This window comes from Urocitellus parryii, chromosome 6, assembly GCF_045843805.1.
Source record: "Urocitellus parryii isolate mUroPar1 chromosome 6, mUroPar1.hap1, whole genome shotgun sequence".
Lineage (NCBI taxonomy): Eukaryota > Metazoa > Chordata > Mammalia > Rodentia > Sciuridae > Urocitellus > Urocitellus parryii.
In genome coordinates, this window is record NC_135536.1 from 10,000,979 (window position 1) to 10,025,221 (window position 24,243).

Consider the following 24,243-nt stretch of genomic DNA (forward strand, 5'->3'; position numbering starts at 1 on the left):
CCCAGTTCTCTGGAGACTTTGATAGGATCTTGCTGTGATTCATGAGCACCAGTCCCATCAGTCACCGGGCAGCCTCCTCCTGGGCCCAGTAACGTTCCAGATGCTTCATACACTGACGTTTCCTTGCCAATATGTTTCTCATCACTTTTCTTTTTCATAATGAGCTCTGAGGGAATAGAGACAGATTCTGGGAAAGCCAAAGGGGCCCAGTGGGAAAGCCCCCTGCTACACACCAGGTGTGACGGCGAGGGACAATTCTGCAGCCTGATGTACGTGACCCACAGGCTGGTGCTTGTGTGAAGTGATTTGTCATTGCCATTCTTTCCGGAGGACAAGGTCACAACCTGGGATGGCAGCATGGGCAAGATCTTGAGCACCTGCCTTCCTTCCAGTGGAGCAAAGATCCCCCTAGAGTACCAGCCTCCTCCATGATCCCACACAAGCCAAGCTTGCCACAGAACAAAGGGCTGTGTGTACAAGTGCCGTCAAAACGTCCCGAGAGTGAGCCGCTTTCGCCATGTGGCTGGTGAGGGGCAAGGGCCAGTGCTCTGTCTGGGCCAAGGGTCCCCAGTGAGGTGAGGGTTGGCTACAGCTTTCCTTCCGCTCCCTGGGGGAATCCCAAAGCCTATGAGTGAGGTCGGCAGCAGGAACAGTGGCTAAGGGGACCCAGCAGATCCTGCCCCGGGGGAGGCCATCCCCCCAGGTGGCAGCCCACCTCCCAGAGGGAGTCCACTTTCAGAGCTGATTTCAAGGGGGCTCAGCAGGCTAAAGAAGGGACTGGGGGCTGGGGATGTGGCTCAAATGGTAACGCGCTCATCTGGCATGTGCGGGGCGCTGGGTTCGATCCTCAGCACCACATAAAAATAAAATAAAGATGTTGTGTCCACCAAAAACTGAAAAATAAATATTAAAAAGTTAAAAGAAAAAAAAAAGAAGGGACTGGAACCCACCTGGGTTGCCTTTGAGAGACGGCCACTCACTGGAGGATGCGTCCTTCCTCCTGCCTCTGCCTCCGGAAGATGCACTTCTAAGCAGATGCTGTGTGGCCACTTCCTGCAGAGCCAAAGACACCAGGACAGGCTGGGCTTTCCTCCCGCACCTCGGTGCAGCCCTCAGGTTCCTTCCAGCCAGCCTGGGCATGCAGAAGCACGGTGAGTCTTATCAAGACACCAGATTTCCTCTTTAATAAAGGCTCATTTTTTAAGAGTAAGATACTCATTGAAAGCCATGCCTTGGTGGACGGACGGTGGAAGCTAATCATAGCAGTCTGCCTGGCACAGGGCAGTGGGGCAGCCCACCTCCTCCCAAGCTACTACTGCCACCTGCTCTAGAGAAATGGGGGGCACAGCCGCGACAGCACACTTGACAGAGTTAATTGCAAAGAGAAGACGGCAGGCACCCACATCCTACAGATGTGTGCTCCTCGGGATTGACAACACACACGCATGCTGTCTCTGTGTTGGCAGTTTATTGAAAAAAAAAAAAAAACAAGGCCTCCACTCTAACAACTTTTTCTTTGTCATTTCCTTTAATAGAAGAAATTACCAAAAAATTGGGGGTATATTATCTTTGCAGACTGACACATTCATGACCCTGAATCAGGCAAAGAATAAAAGACAATATAAGAACAAATTTTGCTTCCAGCAACATCATCACACAACAGTTGAAGGGTTACAGTGCAGTGGTTACAAGACGTTCACAACAGGATGGTCTCAGCCCAGAGACGGACAAGCGAAAACCGCCCGCTGCTTAAGAGCCCGGGCCGCGAGCAGCTGCTGGGAACAGAGACGGCGAGGGTAAGGCTTTCGGGGGCGCCCCCGCGGCTCTGCCCAGGGGACCAGCACCCTCACTTTGAGTCTTGGTCTTTCTTTTCATCTAAAAGGGCGGAGCGAATCCCCAGCTTTTTCAGTTCTTCCACCAGGTCCCCGTTCTGGTGCATCTGCAGAAGAATGTCACAGCCTCCCACAAACTCGCCGTTGAGGTACACCTGCGGGATGGTGGGCCAGTTGGAGTAGTCTTTAATGCCTGTCGGAAGAGTGGGGACAGGTTACCTCCCAGGTCAGAGCTGAGCCTTCACAGCAGCACTCGAAGCTTCCCCTGCCCACCCCCCAGGAGGAGCAACGAGTTTTCCAGGCACATAGACTAGGGTCTCGCTCCTCCACAATGACCTCTAAGACCTCGAGAGGTCACGTGACCTTGTGACTCATTTCCCAAGGTTTTTGTGAGAACTAGGTAGGTAAAGCTTGAGTGAAACACACGTCAACAGTGGGTTAATGACAGGAGGACTGGATTGGTTAATTTAAGTCATGTAAGATACACGATGCCACAAACCTGCCAACCTTGTTTTCAAAACCAGAAGAAATGTCCCAACCTCATTTCCAAATGGACTACTTGACATGGACCCGTCATGGTAACCAAGCACCCAGTCGGGAGACTCCCCACCTGTGCGCCCTCATGCCTGTCTACGCCAGTGCGGGCCACCGGACACTGACGCTCAAGAAACTGAGCTGTTGGTTTTTATTGTTGATAATTATTTTAACCCAGAGAAAATTCCTGTCCTATGGTGCCAACCACAAGCCCATCCTCCTCCACCACAGAGATGAGCTGTCCATGAATAGGGGATCCAGCTCAGCTCCAAACCCAGAGTGACTTACACAGGTAAGAAAAGGCCCCAAGCCCCACAAGTCCATGTGCTGAGGAGCCTCAGGGCTAGAGAGCAAGTGAGACCCACTCTCTGCTCTCAAGAGCTCACGGCACACAGAAGAGTCAGGGCATCTGCTCTGCGACTGTGCACCAGGAGATTACTCTGCTTAATTCTGGGCCATACAGATGAGGACAAAACTCTGTCCAGCAGGAAAGAAATGTGGTTTCAATGTTAAACATTTTAAAAGTATTCTTTCTAAACCCCCCACAGTGGAGCCTGCCTGCAGTCCCGCTACTTAGGAGGCTGAGGGAGGAGGATCCTGGAGCCCAGGGGTTGGAGGCCAGCCTGGGCAGCACAGAAAAACCCTAACTCCAAAACAAACAACAAAACAAAACATACTCTTCCTTCACATCCCTCTTCATTATTCTATTCCGTTTTCTATTCTTATGTTGATACAGATATACTTTCAAAAACACATTCAGCCATATTCCTATTCTAACACTGATTATGTTGGAAACAAAATGGTAAATATATGGCACAGATTATTAATTGCTACAGACTACATATGTGATAATTTTTACTTATATAGACAGATGTTTTTAAATAGCAAAATGAGCATACAAATGAATAAAAATAAACAGATTTCTTCAAGTAAAACACGCCTCTGGGCTTAATCTTCACTACCAAAACAACAACAACAATAACAAAAACAGTATATGAATTTTTAAAAATGGCTAAGTAGAGATTTTTATGCAAACTAAAAAATGCAAAACTTATTCCTGGTACACTATTATTTGGAATCATTTATTTTCCAAATAAAATTATCAATTTGAGTTGGGTCATAAATAACAGTCCCAAGGCAAGAGTATATTTCTCTTAAAAGTTATTGCCTTCTGCTGGGCACAGTGTCCCATGCCTGTAATCCCAATGGCTAGGGAGGCTGAGGCAGGAGGATCATGAATTCAAAGCCAGCTTCAGCAATGGCAAGGCTCTAAGCAACTCAGTGAGGCTGTCTCTAAATAAAATTAAAAAAAAAAAAAAAAAAAAATAGGGCTGGGGATATGGCTCTAGTGCCCCTGAGTTCAATCCCTGGTACTCCACCTCCCCAAAAAAGTTATTGCCTTCTAAAAAATATAAGTGACTTTGCTCTAAACCGTACATCTGTGATCAGGGCTGGGGAGAGACCCTGAGTCACCGGTTTTTTATCTTTCTTCTCCAGGCATCAACATTAAGAAATGGTCACAAGCCAGGTGTGGTGGTGCTGCCTGTGATCCCAGCAACTCAGGAAGCTGCAGCAGGAGGATTATGAGAGGTTAAAACCAGCCTGAGCAACTCAGTGAGGCCCAGAGCAACTCCATGAAACCCTATCTCAAAATAAAAAGGGCTGGGGGCGGGGTAGCTCTGTGGTAGCTCCATGGTAGAGCACCTCTGGGTTTAATCCCTGGTACCAAGAAAAAAAAAAAAGAAATGGTCAGAAATGGTCACAATGTCACAGGCTTCTAAAAGCTTCTTAGCCACTCTGGATGTCTATGAAACAATCAGCTGGAGGCTCCGGGCTCCCGTAAAGCGAATGGCTTTACAATACCAGTGGTCTAAATGCTAGAAACTCCCTGCCCACAAGCAGGACCATCACCCAGCCCTGAGCACCTTCAACACAGACGAGCCAGGATTGCACCTGCAATTACGTCTGCTTCTTTCCAACTGGTCATACACTGTACTAAGCCTTCCAGCAAAATAAAAATTATGCCTACTACTTTGTGAGGACCTAAAATTTTAAAATCACCAAAAATGAAAACAAATTTGCTGCCTGAAAGCTACCCAAAACCATGTTTATTCCTAAATGGTATAATTTTTTAGTAAATCTTTTCTGAGTAAAAGAATGAATTGCTTTTTATCAATCATTTTTATAGAGCCAGACTCAAAGCACTGGACTTGTTATCTTCATGAAATTTCATGTTACCACACAGGGAGTCCTGACTCTCACCTAAGAGAGGGAACTCCAGGGGACTCCAGGAGAATTCTTATCACCAAAACGAGCAGCTGCCAGCCAGGCTGGATTGCAGAACATGAACCCAACATGCAGCCTGAGTCCTCACAAACCCCTCTGCCTGGGTCGTCTTGCCTCTCAACTTACATTGAGAATGCAGAGGTCAGCCCAAGGTGAATGACAGCACTTTCCTGACAGCATCCAAGGTGTCCACGAGCCAAAGTTCCTCAAGACTGAATCTACCTGCTTCTTTTGTCTGGACTCACGAGAGCCGTGGGCAGCTGATGGCCAGGCAGAGCCTCAGCACCCTTCCCCAGCCCTGCGCGATTTTTCATTTTTAAGAAATCTGATCACTAGTCTAAATATTTGTAAGGAAATATCCAATTGTCCCCCACAGAGTGAAGTGAGAAGCTTTTAATAATTAAAGAATGTTATTCATAATTCAAAATTTAAATGAATTCCTGGATCCACAAGTAATTCTTTACACAGGGTTTATTTCTCTCTCGCTTTAGTTTTCAAAAACTGCAGTATATAGTGATGGCTTTTACAAATACCTCTTGAAATAACTCAGAGTCAGAGAGCAACTCTTGAAAATTAGAAAACCAGACCCAAGAATGGATTTTACTGATGATCGTGTTTCATATATGTTAGACAGTGAGTCCTGTGGGACAGAAAATGCCGATCACAAAGTTACCTAACAAGTGGCAGCACCTGGACTGGGCATTTGGAAGCTCTCCAACAAGAGGCGTCACAGCCTACTCCTCCGTCACAAAGAAGCCACTACTCCAACGTCTCGCCAGTGCGCTGGCAACCCCCCTCCAGAACTTCCAAAATGTTCATTCCTCTGGGTCAGAGGCACACACCTGTGATCCCACTGACACGAAAGGCTGAGGCGGAAGGATCACAAGTTCAAGGCCAGCCTGGGCGACTTAGGGAGACACTGTGTCAAGATAAAATAAAAAGGGTATAGCTCACTGGTAAGCACCTGCCTGCCATGCACAGGGGCCTGGATTTGATCCCCACCTGGCAAAAAAAAAAAAAAAAAAAAAAAAAAGGAGGTAGGTGCAGCTCTGCACCTGCCCAGCATATGTGAGGCCCTGTATTCAATCCCCAAGACCATTTTTTTAAAAAGTACTTCCCAAAATACACCACCCTTCAGAACACTGGACTTTACTCCTGGCTTGGACACTAAGCTGCTCCTGAGCACCACAATCACAGCTTGCTTTCTTCTTGGTAGAATTTCTCTACAGGTGGATTAATTCCACTCTCACTTGCTTACCAGGCTCTGTGACCGTGGGCAGGACACACACCTCCCAGGGTCACATTTCCTCACTGTCCTACAACTTGGAGACCAGCATTAGGAGGACACGAGATGACCCAAGCATGGAAACCAGCAGAAGAGCAACACAGAGCCAGAGGAAGAGCAACACAAAGCCAGCTTCCTGGCTTGCAAATGCAGCCTTGCAGAAATCTGTCTCTCTCAGACTCAACTTTCTCCATCTGCAAAATGGAAAACACTCTGCCTCACAGATTTATCCTGAAGATCAAATAAGACACAATGCATGAAATGACCTAAGCTTCAAGCACAGTGCAGGCTAAATCTCTCATTGTCAATGTCCTCTACAGCCAGTCTCCACAGTAATGTTTTCCTCAGAAATATATGAAAGAGAGAAAGCACAGGGAAAAACTGTAGGAGTGATTCAAGCCAATGCCATCCATCAGTAATAAAAATGGCATTTAATGAGCTAAGTTACTAAGTTTCATCTCTTAAGTGGTTTCTTTACAAACACCCTACAAAGTAAGTATAATTATGCCTATCTTACAGATGAGGAAGCTAAGGCTCAGAGAGGTTAAGTAACTTACCCAAAGTTACATGTGCACCCAGGTTTCCAGGCGTCCAAATGCCAGGCTCCTAATCACATGCTGCCTCAGACCCTCCTAGAGGGACTCCAGTCTGTGGTGCCATCTGTCCTCCTGCCCCTGAGCTACACTTGCACTGCCACAGATCTGCAATAGCTAGGACTGTTTTACATCCCATGTGTACTTAGGTTTATGTACACAAGCAGCACTGTGTCTTAATGACTATTTGCAGCTTGGTTTTTTACCAAACACTGTATTTTTGAGACTGAGCATGCTGATCACAAGGACATCTAGCTCACTTTAAGACAACTTGGTTTTCTACCATAGATAAAACTGGACTGTTTATCCAGTGTGCTACTAACATCCCTTTCTGTCACTGACATTTTCCATCCTTACAAGCGACATCTGCGAACATCTTTGGCATGGATGTTGACACACTTGGGCAAGAGTCAGGCTCTCTAGACTTGGGGGTAGCAAAGGATGTTCAGGCCAAACCAGTCCACTTCCTTTTTCTTCCTCTGTAAATAAAGTTTTATTGGAATCAGCTATGCTCATTCATCTATAGGTTATCCATGACTGCTTTCACCTACAACAGCAACTGAGACCCCCAGCCCAGGGTGCCTGCAGCACTTCCTCCAGGGCCTTCATAAAGGAAGCTTGCCAACCCCCAGCCCAGACCATCTGTCCAGGAGTGAAGCAGCTGGGTCCAGGCTCTGTTCAGCTCTGACTTGCTAAGTGCTGACCCCTACTCCTCCCAAGTGCTGGTACCTTTTCTACTCACACTTATAGCACAGAACTTACCTTCCACACCAGTGCATACCCACAACCCCTTGTCCAACTGTCAGTACACGCCATGTAAGAAGGGCTTTCTTTACTAATGCAGCAAATTCATGACACTGGAAAGGTGGCACGTGTTTTCAAATGCTAAATAAACATTCAACAGTAGGATATGGGAGTGTGGAGGAAGAAGGATGGCTGACAGGTACAGGGTGAGCTGGACACAAGGAATACCTTTTCATACACCGCAGCCAGTGGGATAACTGGTGACAACCGGTTTCGGAGAAGTTCTAAAAATTCCCAGCACAAGGAAACAAGAGTCTGAGGCAACTACTCTGATCTGATTTGCATTCTGTATATGCAATGAAATACTACACTGTGCCCGAAAAATGTATAATGTTAATTAAAAAAAAATTTTTTTTGGTACTGAGGATTGAATGCAGGGGCATTCAACCACTGAGCCTCATCCCCAGCCCTATTGTGTATTTTATTTAGAGACAGGGTCTCTCTGAGCTGCTTAGTGCCTTGGCATTGCTGAACCTGGCTTTGAACCCGCATCCTCCTGTCTCAGCCTCCTGAGCTGCTGGGATTAGAGGCATGCGTCACTGCACCCAGCTAAAATTTTTTTAACTACAAAAAAAGAAAAAAACAATAAGACAATGGTTACTCATTCAACAATATTTGAATCTCTATTTTGTCAGACACTATTCCCAATGCAAGGAATACAAAGGTGATCTAAACAAGAAGAAATTCAGGAATGTTTATAATGTTTTTAAGAACACAGATTTTGCAATATGATGATAAATTAACAAAAGTCTTAACTGATCCATTAAAGAAGTCACTGAAAGCCTGTTTTGCACAAGCAGCAGACATGGTGCCACAGGCAGGTGCATAAGACACGTACTCTGTTCTGCAGAGGGCAAAATACTATGTTCAGACAAGCAGGATCTGTTTGGAGAGAGGTCTTGATGTGACCTAAGGAACAAAGGCGAATGGGGAGGCAGCACTGTGCTCCAGGCTTCCTCAAGACCCCTGCATACTCCAGATAAAGCAGAGGACAAGAAGGCCTCTCTGCATCAGGTTTCTATCACCCAAGCCTAGGAGCTAGGGGGACAGTGTTTTCTTGGACTTGGGCCCTTTGTGAAGCTCAGTGTTCCCTGGCACAAGACACAAGGAAGGGCCAATTTTGCAGGAGCCCTGCAGCTGTTATGAGAAGCAACCCTGAGCCTGGGAAAGGTAAGCAGACATGCTTACTTGGCTGGCAAAAGCAAGCACCAAGTGCCTGTCAGCCTCTCTTGGCAAACTTCAGGTGCAGAGCAGAGAGAAAAGGAGTCTCATGATGTAAAGTCCTAATGTGGCCACAGTAGTCCTCACCATGGGAATGCCCTTACATCACCCTGCCCCAGCCTGAACACGAGCACTTCCATTATGCTTTTCTAAGCAACAGAAGAGGTGTATGTGATGCTCAATATTTATGAAGAACTTCTTTTTTCTTTTTCTTTTTTTTTTTGGTACTGCGGATAAACCAGAGCCTCTGGCTGGGGTTGTGGCTCAGCAGTGGAGTGCTCACCTAGCACATGTGAGGCCTTGGGTTTGATCCTCAGCACCAAATGAAAATAAACAAATAAAATAAAGGTATTGTGTCCAACTACAACTTAAAAGAAAGAAAGAAACAAACAAACCAGAACCTCCTACATGCTAGGCAACACTTACACACAGCCCGTCCCAGTCACCTGTTTGTTTTTTATTTTTTGTTTTTTTTTTTTTTAAAGAGAGAGTGAGAGAGGAGAGAGAGAGAGAGAGAGAGAGAGAGAATTTTTTTAATATTTATTTTTTAGTTCTCGGCGGACACAACATCTTTGTTGGTATGTGGTGCTGAGGGTCGAACCCGGGCCGCACGCATGCCAGGCGAGCGCGCTACCGCTGAGCCACATCTCCAGCCCCTGTTTGTTTGTTTTTTTGAAGACATGGTTTATAATTACCCAGGCTGGCCTGAAACTTAAAATCCTCCTGCCTCAGCCTCCTGAATAGCTGGGATCACAAGCATGTGCCACCATGTCCAGCTATGCAATGCATTTATTAACCAAAATAACAATCCAATGAAATTCAAAGGTCATGAGAAGTGAGGGTTAAATTCCTCTGTTATTTGAGCATTTAAAGGACATAGATTAGACTCCAGATGTAAAAAATAAGATGATAGAGACATTATTAATGCCATCAGTAACCCTAATTTCTGTTCCCATGGTGTTTATTAGTCATATTCCAGTATACCTTATCTCCACTTACATTAAACAAGAGAATGTAAATTTACAAATTAAAGAAGTTCATGGTATTGAAGTATCAATAGTACAACTTTTTGCTATTAGCCATACTGGCAATCTCCAGGGGATCTATGGCAAGGTCCCAGTTGAAAGACTGCAGAGTGGTTACTCTTATCTTTCAAGTCAAGAAGCTGGCTTTCAATGAAGGCCACTGATCCCCCTGTGCTTGATAAAACCTGGAGCCAGAAAACTGGCCAAGTTCTTGTTGATCAGACTCATGAGTGCAATGTGTGGTAATGTCATGTCAACCTAGCAATAATAAATTGCCCTTCCTCCGTCACTTAACACGCCTCCTAGGTTTCATCCAACAAAACTACTGCCAGTAGCATATGTAGGATCATCCAATACCAAAAGTTTTGTTTTTTTTTTTTTTTTTTACAAGGATGAAACAATGTGGGGGGAAAAATACTTAGAAAACCATGAAGTGCTAATAATAAAATAGCTACCATTTACTGGGTGCTTTCTGTACCAGATGAAGTGATCCGCACTTTCTGTCATTTTTACTTTTTTTGCCAAGTCGGGTATCATTATCCTCAATTTACTGAAAAGGAAACTGCAGTTAGTTGTGACTTGTGTAAGGCTAACAGAACACAAGTCTCCAAAATGTACTTTTCACAACACCAGCCTGTTACATCAACGTAAGGAAAGACCATGGTTAGTAACTTCAAATGCCCACCCTAACATAGAAACTGGGATCTCTCTTTAGCACAATCTGAAAGTACCAGGCAAAGGAGGTGCAGAAACTCAGCCCCTCAAGTCCTTAACTAGAAAGCAGTGCCCCGGGGCTAGTCCCCAGGAAAAATGAATACAGATTTCCCATTTTTCCACCTATCCCAACCAATCCTTCCTTGCCCAGGAGCAGGACCCTACAGGGCACAGTGGCACATGCCTGTAATCTCGGTGACTCAGGAGACTGAGGCAGAAGGATTGATACTTTGAGGCCAACCTCAGAAACTCAGTGAGACTCTCAGCAACTTGAGAGCTTCAGTCTCAAAACAAAAAAGAAGAACTGGAGATGGAGCTCAGCAGTAAACCACCCTGGTTTTAATCCCTAACACTACCCCTGACACCCCCCACACACACACACACAAAAGGAGCAGGTCCCGAAGCTGGTCCTCTTCCTCCCTCCACCCTAGAATGGGAGAATGCTGATAAATTACCTAACACATTGCATCAGAGATGCTAACTAGCTGTCATAGCCCTCTACCTTCCCGTAGGAAACAAAAACCCACAGGCCCTGATGCTCTGGTCCCTGTCCTTTTGGACTCCCAAGTTGAGGCAATGAGTTAGTTTGGAGTGCAGAAGCCCAGACTGTAATGCTAGCCCTCTCCTTGTAGCAACCACAGAGGATGGTCGCTGACACCCTGAGCCTTGAACCATGAAAGGCCAGCCTCTGACCCCACTAACCTCAGACAAGGGCAATGTGGCCCTCTTCCCCCGTGAACAGTACCAGTCCCTATCCGCAAGGCAGACCAAAGGCTTCCAAGCCCCTCAAAGTGTTCCTTAAAGCGCCTACCTCCTAGAGGACACTCGTTATGAGCTCCCCTCTTTGCCCCACTTCCCCAGTCCTATAGGGCGGGGAGTCTGCCAGAGACTGCTCGCCTGGAAGTGCCCAATCCCCTCAAAGTGAGCATGGGCTCCTAGGACTTACACCACTGTCCAAACTGGCAACAGCCCCAGAGCCCCAGACCCTCAAGATCTGCGCGAGTCAATTACACCCTTACCTAACTCTCTATCCAGGACAGTACTCCGCGCCCTAACGCCGGTAGAAACTGCAGAGACCCAGCCCAGCGGTGGCGCGATCGAGACCCCGCCCCGCACGATGGCACCTCGCCCTCGCCCCGCTGCCCTCGGGCTCTCAGGCGCCGAGGCCCAGCATGACCCTCCGACCCGCGCGCTCCGAAGCCTCCGCGGGTCACCCGACCCCGCGGCCGCGGGCCTGACCTTGTCGGAGCTCGGGGTCGTCCAGCACGTTATAGGCCGCGTAGTCGCGGACGCCGTGCAGCCGCAGGATCTGCACCACGGCGTTGCTGAAGCCGCACTGGGGCTGCTCCGGCGTCCCCTTGAGGAAGACCACCACCTTGTCTTTCTTCACCATCGTGTCCAGCTGCTCCGCCCGGCCGCCGCCGCCCGAGCCTGCCTCCCGCACGCCGGTTACCCGGAGGCCGCCGCCGCCCGCGGCCCGCCCCCAGCGGAGTAGAGCCGCCGCCACCCGGCCCAGGGACGCGCTCATCCCCTCCCGCCCTCCGGAGCCCTCTACGGCGCCCGAACCTCAGCGGCCACTGAGTCTTCTCTAGGCCCGCGGCGGCCCGGCCCGCCCCCCAGAGGCCCTCATTGGACGGGATCCTAACTGCTCTTCACGATTGGACAATACCAGCCCGCGCAGGTGGGTGGTGGGCCTTACGTCGGCACCTCGCCGCATTCCTATTGGCTATCGGCAATAGCTTTTCCAGTTGATTGGACAGAGTGGATGCCCATCAGAGTCACGCTGAGGGACCACGGGAAACAAAACTGGGGGAAAGCGACTTTCTTCCGGAAAGTCGCCAAGGGGGCCAGCAGGGATGCCCAGGGATGGCGGGGAAAGGTGCTGGGCGGGGTTTCGTCTGTTCTGCGGAACGCCGGGAAGGGGTCACTTCTAGACGAAGGTTTCCGGTTCCGAAGTCGGCGGCCCGGGGTTGCCATGGCGACGCGGCGGGCAGTCGATCCGGCTCTGGCCGAATCCCGAGAGTCGGAAGCACTAGGGCAGGGGGGCCCTCGCTTCTCCAGCCCCGGTGAGCCTCGCGGGCCCCCGAGGAGCCGACACGACGGGGAGCTGGGCGGGGCCCGGGCCTCAGGCCTGCGGGTTCCCTCCCTGGCCCCGCCGCGCACGTGGGCAGCGGCCCAGGCCCCGCCCGGCGCGCGATTTTTTCTCTGGAACAACTTTTGCTTTAAAAATGTGTCAGGTGCTGTCGCCTGCGCGGTCGCTGGACTTCTGGCCTCGCCGGTCCTCCAGCCCAGCTGAGTCAGCGCTCATGCCTGGGCTGGGCAAGGGTTGCTGAATGGAGAACTCAAACAAGGAGGAGCTGCCAGGCGCCCGCGGCCCGGCGCTCGGAAGCTCCCGCCGGCGATCACGTGCACCTGCGAGTTCAAGACCAGGCTGGGCGGCCTAGCGTGACCCGGTCCGGAAAAGAAAAAGTAAGTAGGAGTAATAAATGAATGGGTTCCTCCCACAGCCATCTCCCCAGCAGCTTCCTCGTGCTTGACGCGGTGCCAACATCGACTGTCCCAGGACGCCCGGTGTCCGAAGCTTGTAGTTAGCACGAGAAATGAGAAGCGGAAATAAAGCCATGTCGGGGTACCCAGGAGAGAAAAGTCTTCCTCAGGCCACTGTGCATACGTGTCATTGCTTGGCCTGTGTTTACTAACCAGAACAAGGGCTGGAACGTGGTAGGTGCCCTTACTGGTAAAAGCATGAATCCAAAGAGCAGGACTGGGTGGAATGCTGTATGGTCTGCAGTCTTGGGACCGCGCTGGGTTGGTGGTACCCCAGAGCACACCAGACTTGCAGAAAAATCATACTCCGGAGGAAGCTGAGGCATGCCTGCTCCAGAGCCAGCGGTTCCATGTGCAATTTTCCTCTGACAGTTCCTGAATACTGTTGCCACGGTGATAATGACCTCCATGTCATTATCTATCCACCAACAGTAAGAGAAGCTTTGCAGTCGAGATATTGTTTGGCAGACAGAGTGGTTTCTGTTGGACACTAAGTACTGCTACAAATTATTTTTTTTTAACCTTTGAGTTATTTTTCAAATAATGCTGGAGGTAGTTTGTTTATTTTGGGGGAATGCTCAAGTCTAAAACCGGAAAATCAGCACATGTCAGCTTGTGAGTCTTCGAGATAATCATTCAGCATGAAACTTACTAATAAACTTAGGACACTACCGGGAAGTGCTCTTTATTGTCATCTTATAACCCCCTCGATATTATTGATGCTTGCTAATTTTCTAATGTGGGATCCAAAATTAGAATCTTTGTTTTGGGCTGAGTTGTAGTTCATGCTTGACCCTGGGTTCAATCCCCAGCACTGAAAAAAAGAAAAGAAAAGAAAAGAAATAATTTTTCTTTGTTTTACAGATCCATTAATTCCGGATAAGTCAGAGGAAGGAGCATCATGGGAAGAAATATATAGAAAATGCTGTTAACGCTGAGTTGACTGTTGTTTCAAAGTCAGAAGGTGTCCTTAACAATACAGAATGTATTAATTTCCTTCCAAAATCAACTTTTATTCATGTATATATTGGAGTAAGTTTCTTACTTAAAAAAATTTGACAATTTGTTCCTGAAAACCTACATTGTTTTTTATTTAAACTGTCTTAATTCTGTTTTTGTATTGACTAAGAGAGGGAGAAGAATTCACAAACTGTGTTCTGAGGATCTGAGACAGAGTAGTAATGGGAACATATATGTAGACCACACACACTCTGTGTTTTCATATATTTATATATTTTTATATAAACATTATTCTATCCCTAAACTAGTGTGTAATGTTGTCTTCTGAAGAACATTTGTCCTTTTTAGTTGTCAGATGTTACTAAGTTGAGAATGCAGCTATCATTAAAAATTAAAAGTAATCCTTGAGCAGGAAGAGTATAAAGTCTATGTTTTTCAAAATTATAGTGGAGCTGTAGTGTCTTGTAGATAGAAACACATGCCAAAGATCTATGGGTGTTCTTTCAAGGAGCTGAGACGGGTGCCTTTGATAGAGTGACCAAGGGCAAGAAAGCAATTTAAATCTCTAAACAACAACAACAAAAAAATTGAAACAGTATATCTAAATTTAAGTCCTTAAGGGTTTCAGGATATGGCTCAGTGGAAGAACACTTTCTTAGCATGTGCAAGTTTTATGGTTAGCTTCACAAAAGGCAATAATAAAGATACATTGAAACTTTTAGTAAAACACAACCTAAAATACAGTGAAGTATGGCATCTGTTAGCTGGTTCTGTTTGTGACTTAATTCCCTTGGAGTATTAGCACCAAAAACCAAAAAGAACATTTAAACTTTTATACATGATTCACTATTTTGATTTTGAGATTTTTCTTTAGAAATTTTATAACAAAAACTTGTTAGAAATTTGCTGTTGTGTTGTTGAGCGTTTTGAACAAGTAAGTCACCTGTGTCTGCCAGTTTGTGTTCTCTCCCTGTGGGTTTAGTTTGTTTTGTGAAACCAGGGCCTCATCCATGCTCGGCAAGCTGTCACCCAGATCCTAAGGTTCTCATGAATTTCCAAATTTCCCCACACCCAATGGGCATTAATGAGCAGTGAGGAGAATCCTAGGATTAAACCCCAAGTTCCCCACACCTTGTAAACATGCTGACTCTGACACTCCAAAAATGTTTCTCCCTATCCTTTCAAACAGATATGGCTGCATATATGTGGTGAATATCCTCATTTGCATCCGCCTTTCCAAAAGCAGCTTCACCACTGAAACAATAGTGGAAACCTGTAGCCCCTTTTTCTTTCCCAGCCCTTGATGAAGAGCTAGAGTTGGGGTTGCTGAGCTTGCAAGGTGACTGGGTGACAGGTGACATGTTGTCGGAACATTTAGCAGGTAGCTCTTCCCCTTCCCTTGCTCTGGGAGCCAGTGCTGTGTTCTTGATTCCTCAACAATGACCAGCTTTTAGAGGAGAAGGAGGTGAGTTTCATAAGAAAATGGGACACAGAAGTGCTCTCCTAGCTGGCCAGACCTTTCTGCCAGAATCCTTCTAAGAGAAAAGTGGCTGCTTGGGTTACACAAGGGGTGGAGCCACCGCACATTCCTGAGCTAAAATAGCATTTACGACCCAGAGTTTGTGGTTCTGAGCTGGAACCTGAAACCTTTCTGTGGAGCTATTATCCAGTAATTTTAGAACCTCACGTGCTGCATCCCTGGAATTCACTTGATTCCCTGAACCAAACATATATATGTGAGACTCGCAAAGCCAGACTGCCCAGAGAATTTTTCTAATTCCCACTGCAGATCTAGAGATGCCTTTTGGTTTTGACTACATCCATCTGACAAGGCAGCTGGTTCATAAATACTCTCTGGCCATGGGAATGGACTCCAATTTACTAATCCCTGTTGCCCACACTCTGGGGACCCAGCCTACAGCCAGGAAGGCAGGCTTCATTAGGGCCAGCTTCCACGGTGGCTCACAGGTCCTACTCACCCCACTTCTTATGCCCTCTAAGGAGAGAAGATGTGCCGCAGATGGGCTTAGATCAGTGCTGAAGAAATGGGGCGCATTTAGAAAATCCTGAGTGCCATAGTAGGACCTAATCCTGCCCTGGGATTTGGAGTGTGGGATGTGGCGCTGGGTTCCAATCCTGAACATCATTAAATACTAAGAAGTTCTGATTTTCCTCGGATTTTTCAACACCTCCCATTTCACCTTCCTGGATTTTTGAAAAAATGTACTTATGACATCTGTTGAAGATTATACATATTCCAAGATTTCTTTATCTAAGGCAGCAGAGTTTTAAGGCCTCTATTGCACTGTGTTCCTAAATGCTTCCCTCAACTTGATATTATTTTGTGTATGTGTTCTAATTTTTAAAACAGCTTTTGTGTACATTAATCCACTTGAACCTTACATCAAACCTAGGATAATGATTCTTAGGCGTTTTAGTCTCTAGATTCTATTCTTTTTTTAATATGTATTTATAACGTCTTGTTGATAGATTCTGCCACTGTGCTCCTCTGTACATTTTGTTTTCACATGCAATCTCCCCACCCCCATACTGTGGATTGAACTCAAGCCTGCACTACCACTGAGCTGCACTGTCGGCCTTTTTTATTTGAGACACCCTTGCCAAGTTGCTGAGGCTGACCTTGAACTTGCTATCCCCCCGCCTCAGCCTCCTGGGTAGCTGTGATTCCAGATGTATGCCACCAACCTGGCTACATGGAATTTGCATTTTTGTGCTGAATCAGAATCACCAGCAAGTCCTACAGAAAACTGACTATGTGATTGATATATATATATATATATATATATATATATATATATATATATATGCATATATATGTACTGGATGATTTGTGCTTTGTAAAATTACAGTGATGATAATTTCAGTGCAGTTAATAAAGCTAACCCTTAATTCTCCACCTCTGAAAGTAGTGTTCCCTTTTTCTTACCAAGGACCAAACTACTTGCTCTTGCCCTTTGCCAACACGCATCTGTTGGTGGTGGTTCTACTGAGAACCTTGTTTTATTCCAAGGGAAAGAGCTCAAATCAGACCTTCTGTAAGGTTGTATTAAGAATTAAATGGGAAGCATAACACTCCTTAGGCCTTTTAATTAAATGTGATGAAAGAACCGGCTTTTCCTCCCTTCCTGTGGAAGGAGCAGTGCTAATGCTTTGCATTATGTGCTTCTTTTTTTTTTTTTTTCCTTTTTTTTTTTTTTTTTTTTTTTTTTTTTTACCAGCAGATAGTTCTGTGACTCATATTCCAAAGATTTCTGACAAGGTGCCTAGACCACAGTAGGAGAAGCCGTTGTGCTGGGAAGATGAGTCTGTCAGCAGAAGCCTTCAAGGCCTCCGTAACCACCGAGCCTTGAGCCCCGGGAGTGCTCATGAAGTTTGTTTTCTTTTGATCATTGCAGTGTATTGCCCAGGTCTTAAACACTCTTCATAATGAGTTGGAATTTCATTTTGTACTTCCACCTTTGAGCCTTAATAGTTTCATGACTTTAAAATTAAGTCTTCTGATAATCTGTGATGTGTGTCTTCTTCAACAATTCATACCCTTTCTTTGGAGGTATTGGTGATGGAACCCAGGCTCTACCGTGGAACTACATCACCAGTCCTTTGTGTTTGTGTGTGTGTGTGTGTGTGTGTGTGTGTGTTGAGTCAGGATCTCACTAGTTGGTGAAGTTGGGCTCAAACTTGGGATTCTCATGACTCAGCCTCCTGAGTAGCAGGAATTACAGGTGTGCACCACTGTACCCAGCAAATATTATAATATATATATATATATATACATATATATATATATATGTATATATATATATATTAGTAAGATATCAAGTTATAGTCAGCCAGAACTTGAAGAGTTTTAATTAAAGATAATTATAAACCAATCACTTTCTATTTTTTAAAAAAACTGGGCAAAGGGAGCTGTTTTTTGCATAGGCTTCATGCAAACCTGGGCAGCCAAGGTGATTTTACATTAAAAGCCTCGAGCAGCAGGTGCCCCGTTGGCCCACCTCTGTGGAAGTCCTGGAATCTGGCATCTATGTAGCAGCTTTACAGAGGCAGCTCTAAGTGTGTGCAAGTCCAACTGTGGTGTCCCCATCAGTTCACCTCTACATACCACGCAACTGCAGCCCTATGATAAGTCCCACGAAGTCTGGGCACGGGGCAATAATATCTTCTCACTTGAAGAAATTTTTGTTTGTATTAAAAATTACCCATGTCGTCAAGTTTTTTAAGAAACTTGTATTTTTTAACTAGTCTCTGCTTTACCCTGCAAGGCAGGTAGGGGGCACTACTCCCTCATCCTTAGGAAGCAGGAGCAGCCACTGGCCACTAGGGTTGTCCCTGTCATTGAATACAAGTTGAAATTCACCCATTTGCTGATTCTAGGAAGAGTCACTCTCACCCCAGGCTTGTTCTCACATCATAAATGGATAGATAATTTTCTGAGTTTCTCATACTGTAGCTATAGCAGATTACAAGCAGAAATTTTTAAAAGGCTGTCACTAAAAGCAGAAGGAAGCAAAGACTACCAGGCCAACAGGAGATTTTCAAAATAACTAGCAGACATCCTAGGACTTTTAAAAGCAGCATTCTAGGGCTGGGCTATAGCCTGGTGATAAAGCACTTCCCTAGCACGCATGAGGCTCTGGGTTTGACCCCCCCATACTGGAAGGGGAAAAACAAGCATTCTATGTCTGAAGGGTCAAACAACCTTCTCATCCACTGTTCCTTTTGCATTAGAGCCCAGTATGCTTTCAAGTTTACATATAAAAGGAAATTATGTTCCACATGTTCTGGATAAGAGGCCCAGGAAATGTGCAATATATGTAGGATTGCCAACAGAAATCACACGTGGGCTGGGTGAGGTGGAGCACACTTGTAATCCAGTGACAGGAGGCTGAGGCAGAAGATTGCAAGTTCGAGGCCAGCCTCAGGAACTTAGCAAGAATCTATGTCAAATAAAAATACAAAAATAAAAGAAGAGGCGATATGGCTCAGTAGAAGAGCACCCTGGGCTCAATCCCTAGTACCAAATACATATATATACACACACATACATATATACATACATATGTGTATATAAATGTATGTGTGTGTATATATATATGTGTGTGTGTGTGTGTGTGTGTGTGTATGAATAATATATGCACTGTATCATTTAGGTGGTAAGAGACTGAATGATATTGGCATGAAGTTGAGTTTTTCTGATTATGAACCAAACATCTGGTTCCATGAGAGCTCAGCTCACACTGGGCCTGGGGAAGATGGTACCCATAAAGTTGCACTTTGAGTGTTACACTGTTCACGCCAGGAAGCACAGAGACACGAAAGAATATGACCACTTCACTGGGCCTACTGCTTGGTCCTACTTCACTGATGTTGGGTACCAAGATTCCTTAAGGGAGTATATGTGTCATAGTTTTATTTATTTATTATGCCCTGCCCACTAGACTACTAGAAGTCTAGAAGTCCACTTCTAGACTTGCAGGATTCATTTTTGCAACCCCTGCTTCAGCATTTTCTCTGGCACCCTCAATCCACAATTCTTGAATGAAGAACATGGGACAAGGACAGCAATACAGGACAGTGTCTCAGCAAGTCCCAAGTTGCATGAAACTCATACATCTTTGGGAGATATCTTCTAAGATCTTCTATTGCTGGAAATTAAAGATAATACTGAACCCTACATATGCTATTCTTTCCTATATATACAGACATATGATAAAGTTTAATTTATAAGTTAGCCATAATAAGAGATTAATAAAAATAATGAAATAGAACGATTATAATAATATACTGTAATAAAAGTTATGTGAATGCAGACTCTCAAAATATCTTACTGTACTCTTACCTTTTCACTTAAAGGAAACACTTTACCACTTCTCTTCAATGTATCTGAACTGCCAGTGTCACTCTTGTGCTTTGAGGCCATTATGAAGTCAGATGAAGGTGAACTGAACATAAGCATTGAGATACCACAGCAGAAGCTCTGATAACTGAGAAGGCTATTAAGTGACTAATGGACAAGTAGCATATACAGCGTGGACACACTGGAAATGAGGATTCACTTTCCAGGCAGGTCAGAGTGCAGTGGCATGAGATCTCAACACATGGCTAAGATTGGAGTTCAACTTAAAATTTATGAATTTATTTCTGGAAATTCCCATGTAATCATTTTGGAACTTGGTTGACTATAGGTGACTAAAACTATGGAAAACAAAAATGCTGATCTAGTGTGTTGACCCCAGATGACATGGAATGAGAAGAAATGCATGGGTTGGTAGCTCAGTAATAGAGTATATGCTTAGCATGTACAAGATCCTGGGTTCAAACCCCTGCACCAAAAAATAAATATATAAATAAAGAAGCAGCTCCATGAGTGCTACCATGCTAGCCAGAGTGGAATGAGAAAACTCCAAATCCCCAGGACCTCACAGACTTGTGGGGGCAGATCCAAGATCACTGGGATGGAAAGGAGGTACAGGGGCAGGCTCTGAGTACAGCCAGTCAGTGCCTCAGGAGCTGGACACAACTCAGGAGAGTGGGTGGCACTTGGACTGAGTCTTGGAAGTGGGTAGAGCTTCCCTGTAGAGGGGAGCGTGTTCCAGGAAGAGGAAGCAATCAGGAAAAGGAGGCAGAGGCCGCAGTGTACTCCACGGGAGCACTAAGTGGTTCCTTTAGAAAGAGGTGAGCTCAGATGGTGAGGGCCTCGGGATCTCTTCTTTTGGGTGAGAGAAGCCCAGAAAGCCTGGGGGCTGCGGAGCTGGGAGACCAGCTGGCAGGAGTGTTAAGGTGACTGGAGGTGGCTGAACCCATAGAGGAAGGCCAGCCGGGAGGCTTGTAAAACTGAACCATCCAGGTCTTGGTGGTAGAGAAGGCGCCAGTGCTAACAGAGCTGACCTCCGAAGGCAGGATTGACAGTGTTTGGCTGATTGTGGGGAGAGGGACAGGTATCTGCTCAGTCCCTGGTGACTCTCCTTGCAGAGGAGGGAAAGCTGAGCATGGTGAAAGTAAGATCTCAGGTTGCTTCTGGACACGCCCACTCATGGTCCCAGGGACATCTAAGCCCTCTGGTTATCTCTGAAAAATGGAGATGATTCTGAAGATTGCCTCTACTGGTGGGATCTATTGATAAGAGAGATTTGGGTGGGAAAGAAGAGATACAAGGAGACAGAAGAAGCCCAGGGGCATATGCAGATGGGGAAGGACAGGTCACCAACTCTGACAAGGAGCCAGGCAGAGGAACAGGAGGAGGAAGTGCTTTGTGGAAAGAGGGAGTGACATCAGAGCCACAGATGGGCCAGGTGGGGACACCCAGGCAGCCTGGATCTGGCCATGAGGCACACAGGGCTGTGGGCTATAGCAGTTGGATGTGTCCTGACCTCAGGCCCCTTCACTGAGGGACTCTGGGATTTAAAGGGGTTGGCCAGAGAATTTGCCAAGTGTCTTCTGACCGAGTTGTGTCTGGCTGTGGGCCCTCGTGTTCACCATTGTTTAGTTTGCAAACTGAGCTGAGTTAGCCCAGTCATTTTACCCAAGACTGCTCAGTGACAAACAAGCCAACATTCCCAGTCGACTGATGACATTGCCTTGAGTGCCATAGCTCTGGACCTGGACTCAAGGACATGGTGCTGGCAGAGACCTTGGCAGTGCCCCGGGACACCAGAAGGAGATTGCCCAGCTCTCTTCTGACTAGTTGTGGGGGTGCTTCTGTCTGCTGAATATAGGTAGTTGGGGATCCAGGACGTGCCTTTAGTAACACTTGCTCTTTTGCTCTGTACACCAACTCTACAACCACAAAGAGGAAATTTCAGATTAATGTTCTTTAAAATCTTGGGCCAGGGCTGTGGCTATTGCATTTGGGGGATTTTCGGTGACCCATTTGGAAAGCATTTCTCTACATGTTAATTGTCAGCCATCTTTAGCAAAATTCGAAGGCTTTATGGAATCAGGCTGCAGCAGTGACACTCTGCCTTCTCTCTTAGGAAAGTGTCCTGGCCCACCAACAATTGTCGTCAAGAGCAACAGGTTTCATACAGACACCTGGCCCAGTGTGGCATTTACAAGCCCCTGCGGCTTGGCTTAATGGGCAAGCTGGGCCGCAGTGTAGGAGCAGAACACCGCGTGCTTGTCTGGGGACGGTGGGGGTGGCACAACGCCTGCATGGCTCCTACCACCCCTTCATGCCTGCCAGGTCTGGCTCAGAAGCCTCCCCCAGCTTCCTGGGCGCCTGCCTATCACAGCTTCTAGGATTATCACATGCTCAGAACAGCCACGCCCATCAGAAGCCAGGAGAGACAGCGTCAGCAACTTTCAAAAACAAGTCTCCAGGGAACAAGGTAATGCAAGAGTCCCCTTTCTCTGCAGGGGACGTCCTCTCACTGAGCCTCACCCTGAGCTGGTCTCTTCGTGGAGTTTTGGCAGCACACGTGGGCACAGATCTCCAAGGCTGTTGGTATCCTATGTGACTCTCGGGGCGGCTCCCACAGGGGAGGCAGAGAACTGGCTCCCCTCTATGGACTGGGGCAAGGTGGCTCAGAGCCACTCTGCTGCCTGGGGATCAAGCCAAGAGACTTTGAGGAAAGGTGCTTTTGGCTCTGCCAACCACTCCAGGATGCAAACACCGACATTTTGATTTCAGAACAAAAACTGACCAGCAAACCAGCTTCAGGGCCGGCCGTTGTTTAAACCAGAGGGTGAGGTGCCAAGGGCCAGCAGCCCCCAATACTAACTGTAGAGAAGTCGCAGTCCTGTGTGTTTAGCAACCAAGAAAGAGCTGAGCGTGGAGGCGACTCCCCGGGATGCTGTGATTCTGAGAATTCAAAACCACACTCTTCTCTGAAACGGGCTTAGAGCCCAGTGGGTTCTGTGCCAACAGCTGCCAACGCTGTTTCCTGGCTGCATGTGCAGATAATCAGCATGATAGAGGCTGCAGTCCCTGGCGAGCACGCGCACACACACCCAGACTGGTGCTCTCCCTCTGGCAACTGATACCTCACACAGAGACTACCCTCCAATCGCCAAAACTGGTGCTGCTTCTGAGCAAAGTTACTTTAACTTCTCATCCATGACCTTGACCTGAAACAAACTGATTAACATTTTGGGTACAACAGAGTTTTATGTGAACATAGAGCCTAAGAAACAGACTGGAATTTAGTCACAACCAGAATATAATCCTCCCCTATTGCTATCAGATGGACAGAATTGGAGTGTACTTCAAATGAGTCATGTGATCACTGTGTGAGCTTGGGCAAGTGATCACTTTCTCTATTCTTTGGTTGATAATAGTAGCTACCAGGAAGGGCAGTAATGAAGACTAAATGTGTAAAGTCTTAAAACAGTGCCGGTATGGCAAGCCTTTTATGTTATAGCTTATTATTCTCCATCATTCAAAAGTAGCTCACAACCCATTGTCTCCAGATGGCCTTCCCCAAATACTCAAGTCTTCGATGTTCTACTGTCTCTGGATCCTTCTATAAGATGACTCTGTACTATGCAGTCTAGCAATGCAATACAATGCTGTTATGTCAATGTTCTCTGTGTCTGAATGTAGCGTCCCCAAGGACCCTAAATCCCCGATGGCAGGAACCATGCAATTTACTTTGGTTGGATTTGCACAACAAACAGCCTAGTCCCGGGCAGTTACTGACACTCAAACATCCTTAGAGTGTGTCCTCCTAAGAATATGTAGAGAAAGTCAGGTGGTGTGGGATTGCGCATGGGGATAACTAATAACCTAATGTGAGAAGACTGTGTACAAAATGCTCACAGCAGCTTTAAACAGAATATCCCCAAACTGGAAACCAGGACGTCCTTCAATGAGGCAATGGTTGCAGAAGTTGTGCAAAACCCTCACCTGGGAACTGGACTCAGCAAGCAAGAGGGGTGACCTCTCGGCACAGCCAGCACCTGGATGGACTCAGAGAACCAGACCAAGTGAAAAGAGCAAATCCCCAAAGGTCACGTTCCATATGATTCCATATACGTAACAGTCTTTAAATGACCAAATTATGGAAATGAAAACACACTAGTGTTGGCCCAGGATTAAGGAGGGGCTAGGCACAGGGGCTCCCGTGGTGGTGGACGAAGCTTGTGCCTTCATGGTTCGAGGGTCAGTTTCCTAATATGACATTGGAACACGACTCTGCCATGAGGGAAACTGTGTCACTTCTTGTAACCAAATGTGAATTTATAATTATCTCAAAATAAAACCTTTAATTTAAAACACACACCCTTAAAATAGTCCCCACAGACGCAGCAGGAGTGGAGAGGGTTGCCCACTGATGGGAGAGGCATAGTCAGCCTCTTCTAGAAGGATTTCATTTTTTTCAGAAAAAAAGTTTATCAATTGTACTATAACACTCTTGTTTCTATTGGTACTTATCCCTTGGAGCATGCTGATAGAATGTTTAGTTCTGTTAAATGACATT

The 24,243-nt window shown here is 46.3% G+C and overlaps 1 protein-coding gene, 1 long non-coding RNA gene and 1 other non-coding gene across 3 annotated transcripts; 2 read left to right on the top strand and 1 right to left on the bottom strand.

Moving 5' to 3' along the window:
• Positions 1 to 1,566: 1,566 nt before the first annotated feature.
• Positions 1,567 to 11,866, bottom strand: Glrx5 (glutaredoxin 5). Its single transcript, XM_026411769.2, has 2 exons — positions 11,534 to 11,866; positions 1,567 to 2,025 (listed from the first exon to the last, which is right to left on the bottom strand). Exons 1-2 carry the CDS (start codon positions 11,820 to 11,822, stop codon positions 1,847 to 1,849), a joined length of 468 nt encoding a protein of 155 aa, XP_026267554.2. The 5' UTR covers positions 11,823 to 11,866; the 3' UTR covers positions 1,567 to 1,846.
• A 124-nt stretch (positions 11,867 to 11,990) lies between these two features.
• LOC113198910 (uncharacterized) lies at positions 11,991 to 14,070 on the top strand. The gene is made up of 3 exons (XR_003302906.2): positions 11,991 to 12,360; positions 12,532 to 12,763; positions 13,706 to 14,070. It is a non-coding gene; the product is annotated as an uncharacterized LOC113198910 (long non-coding RNA).
• Positions 13,077 to 13,349, top strand: LOC113198921 (small Cajal body-specific RNA 13). Its single transcript, XR_003302907.2, has one exon.
• Positions 14,071 to 24,243: the final 10,173 nt, after the last annotated feature.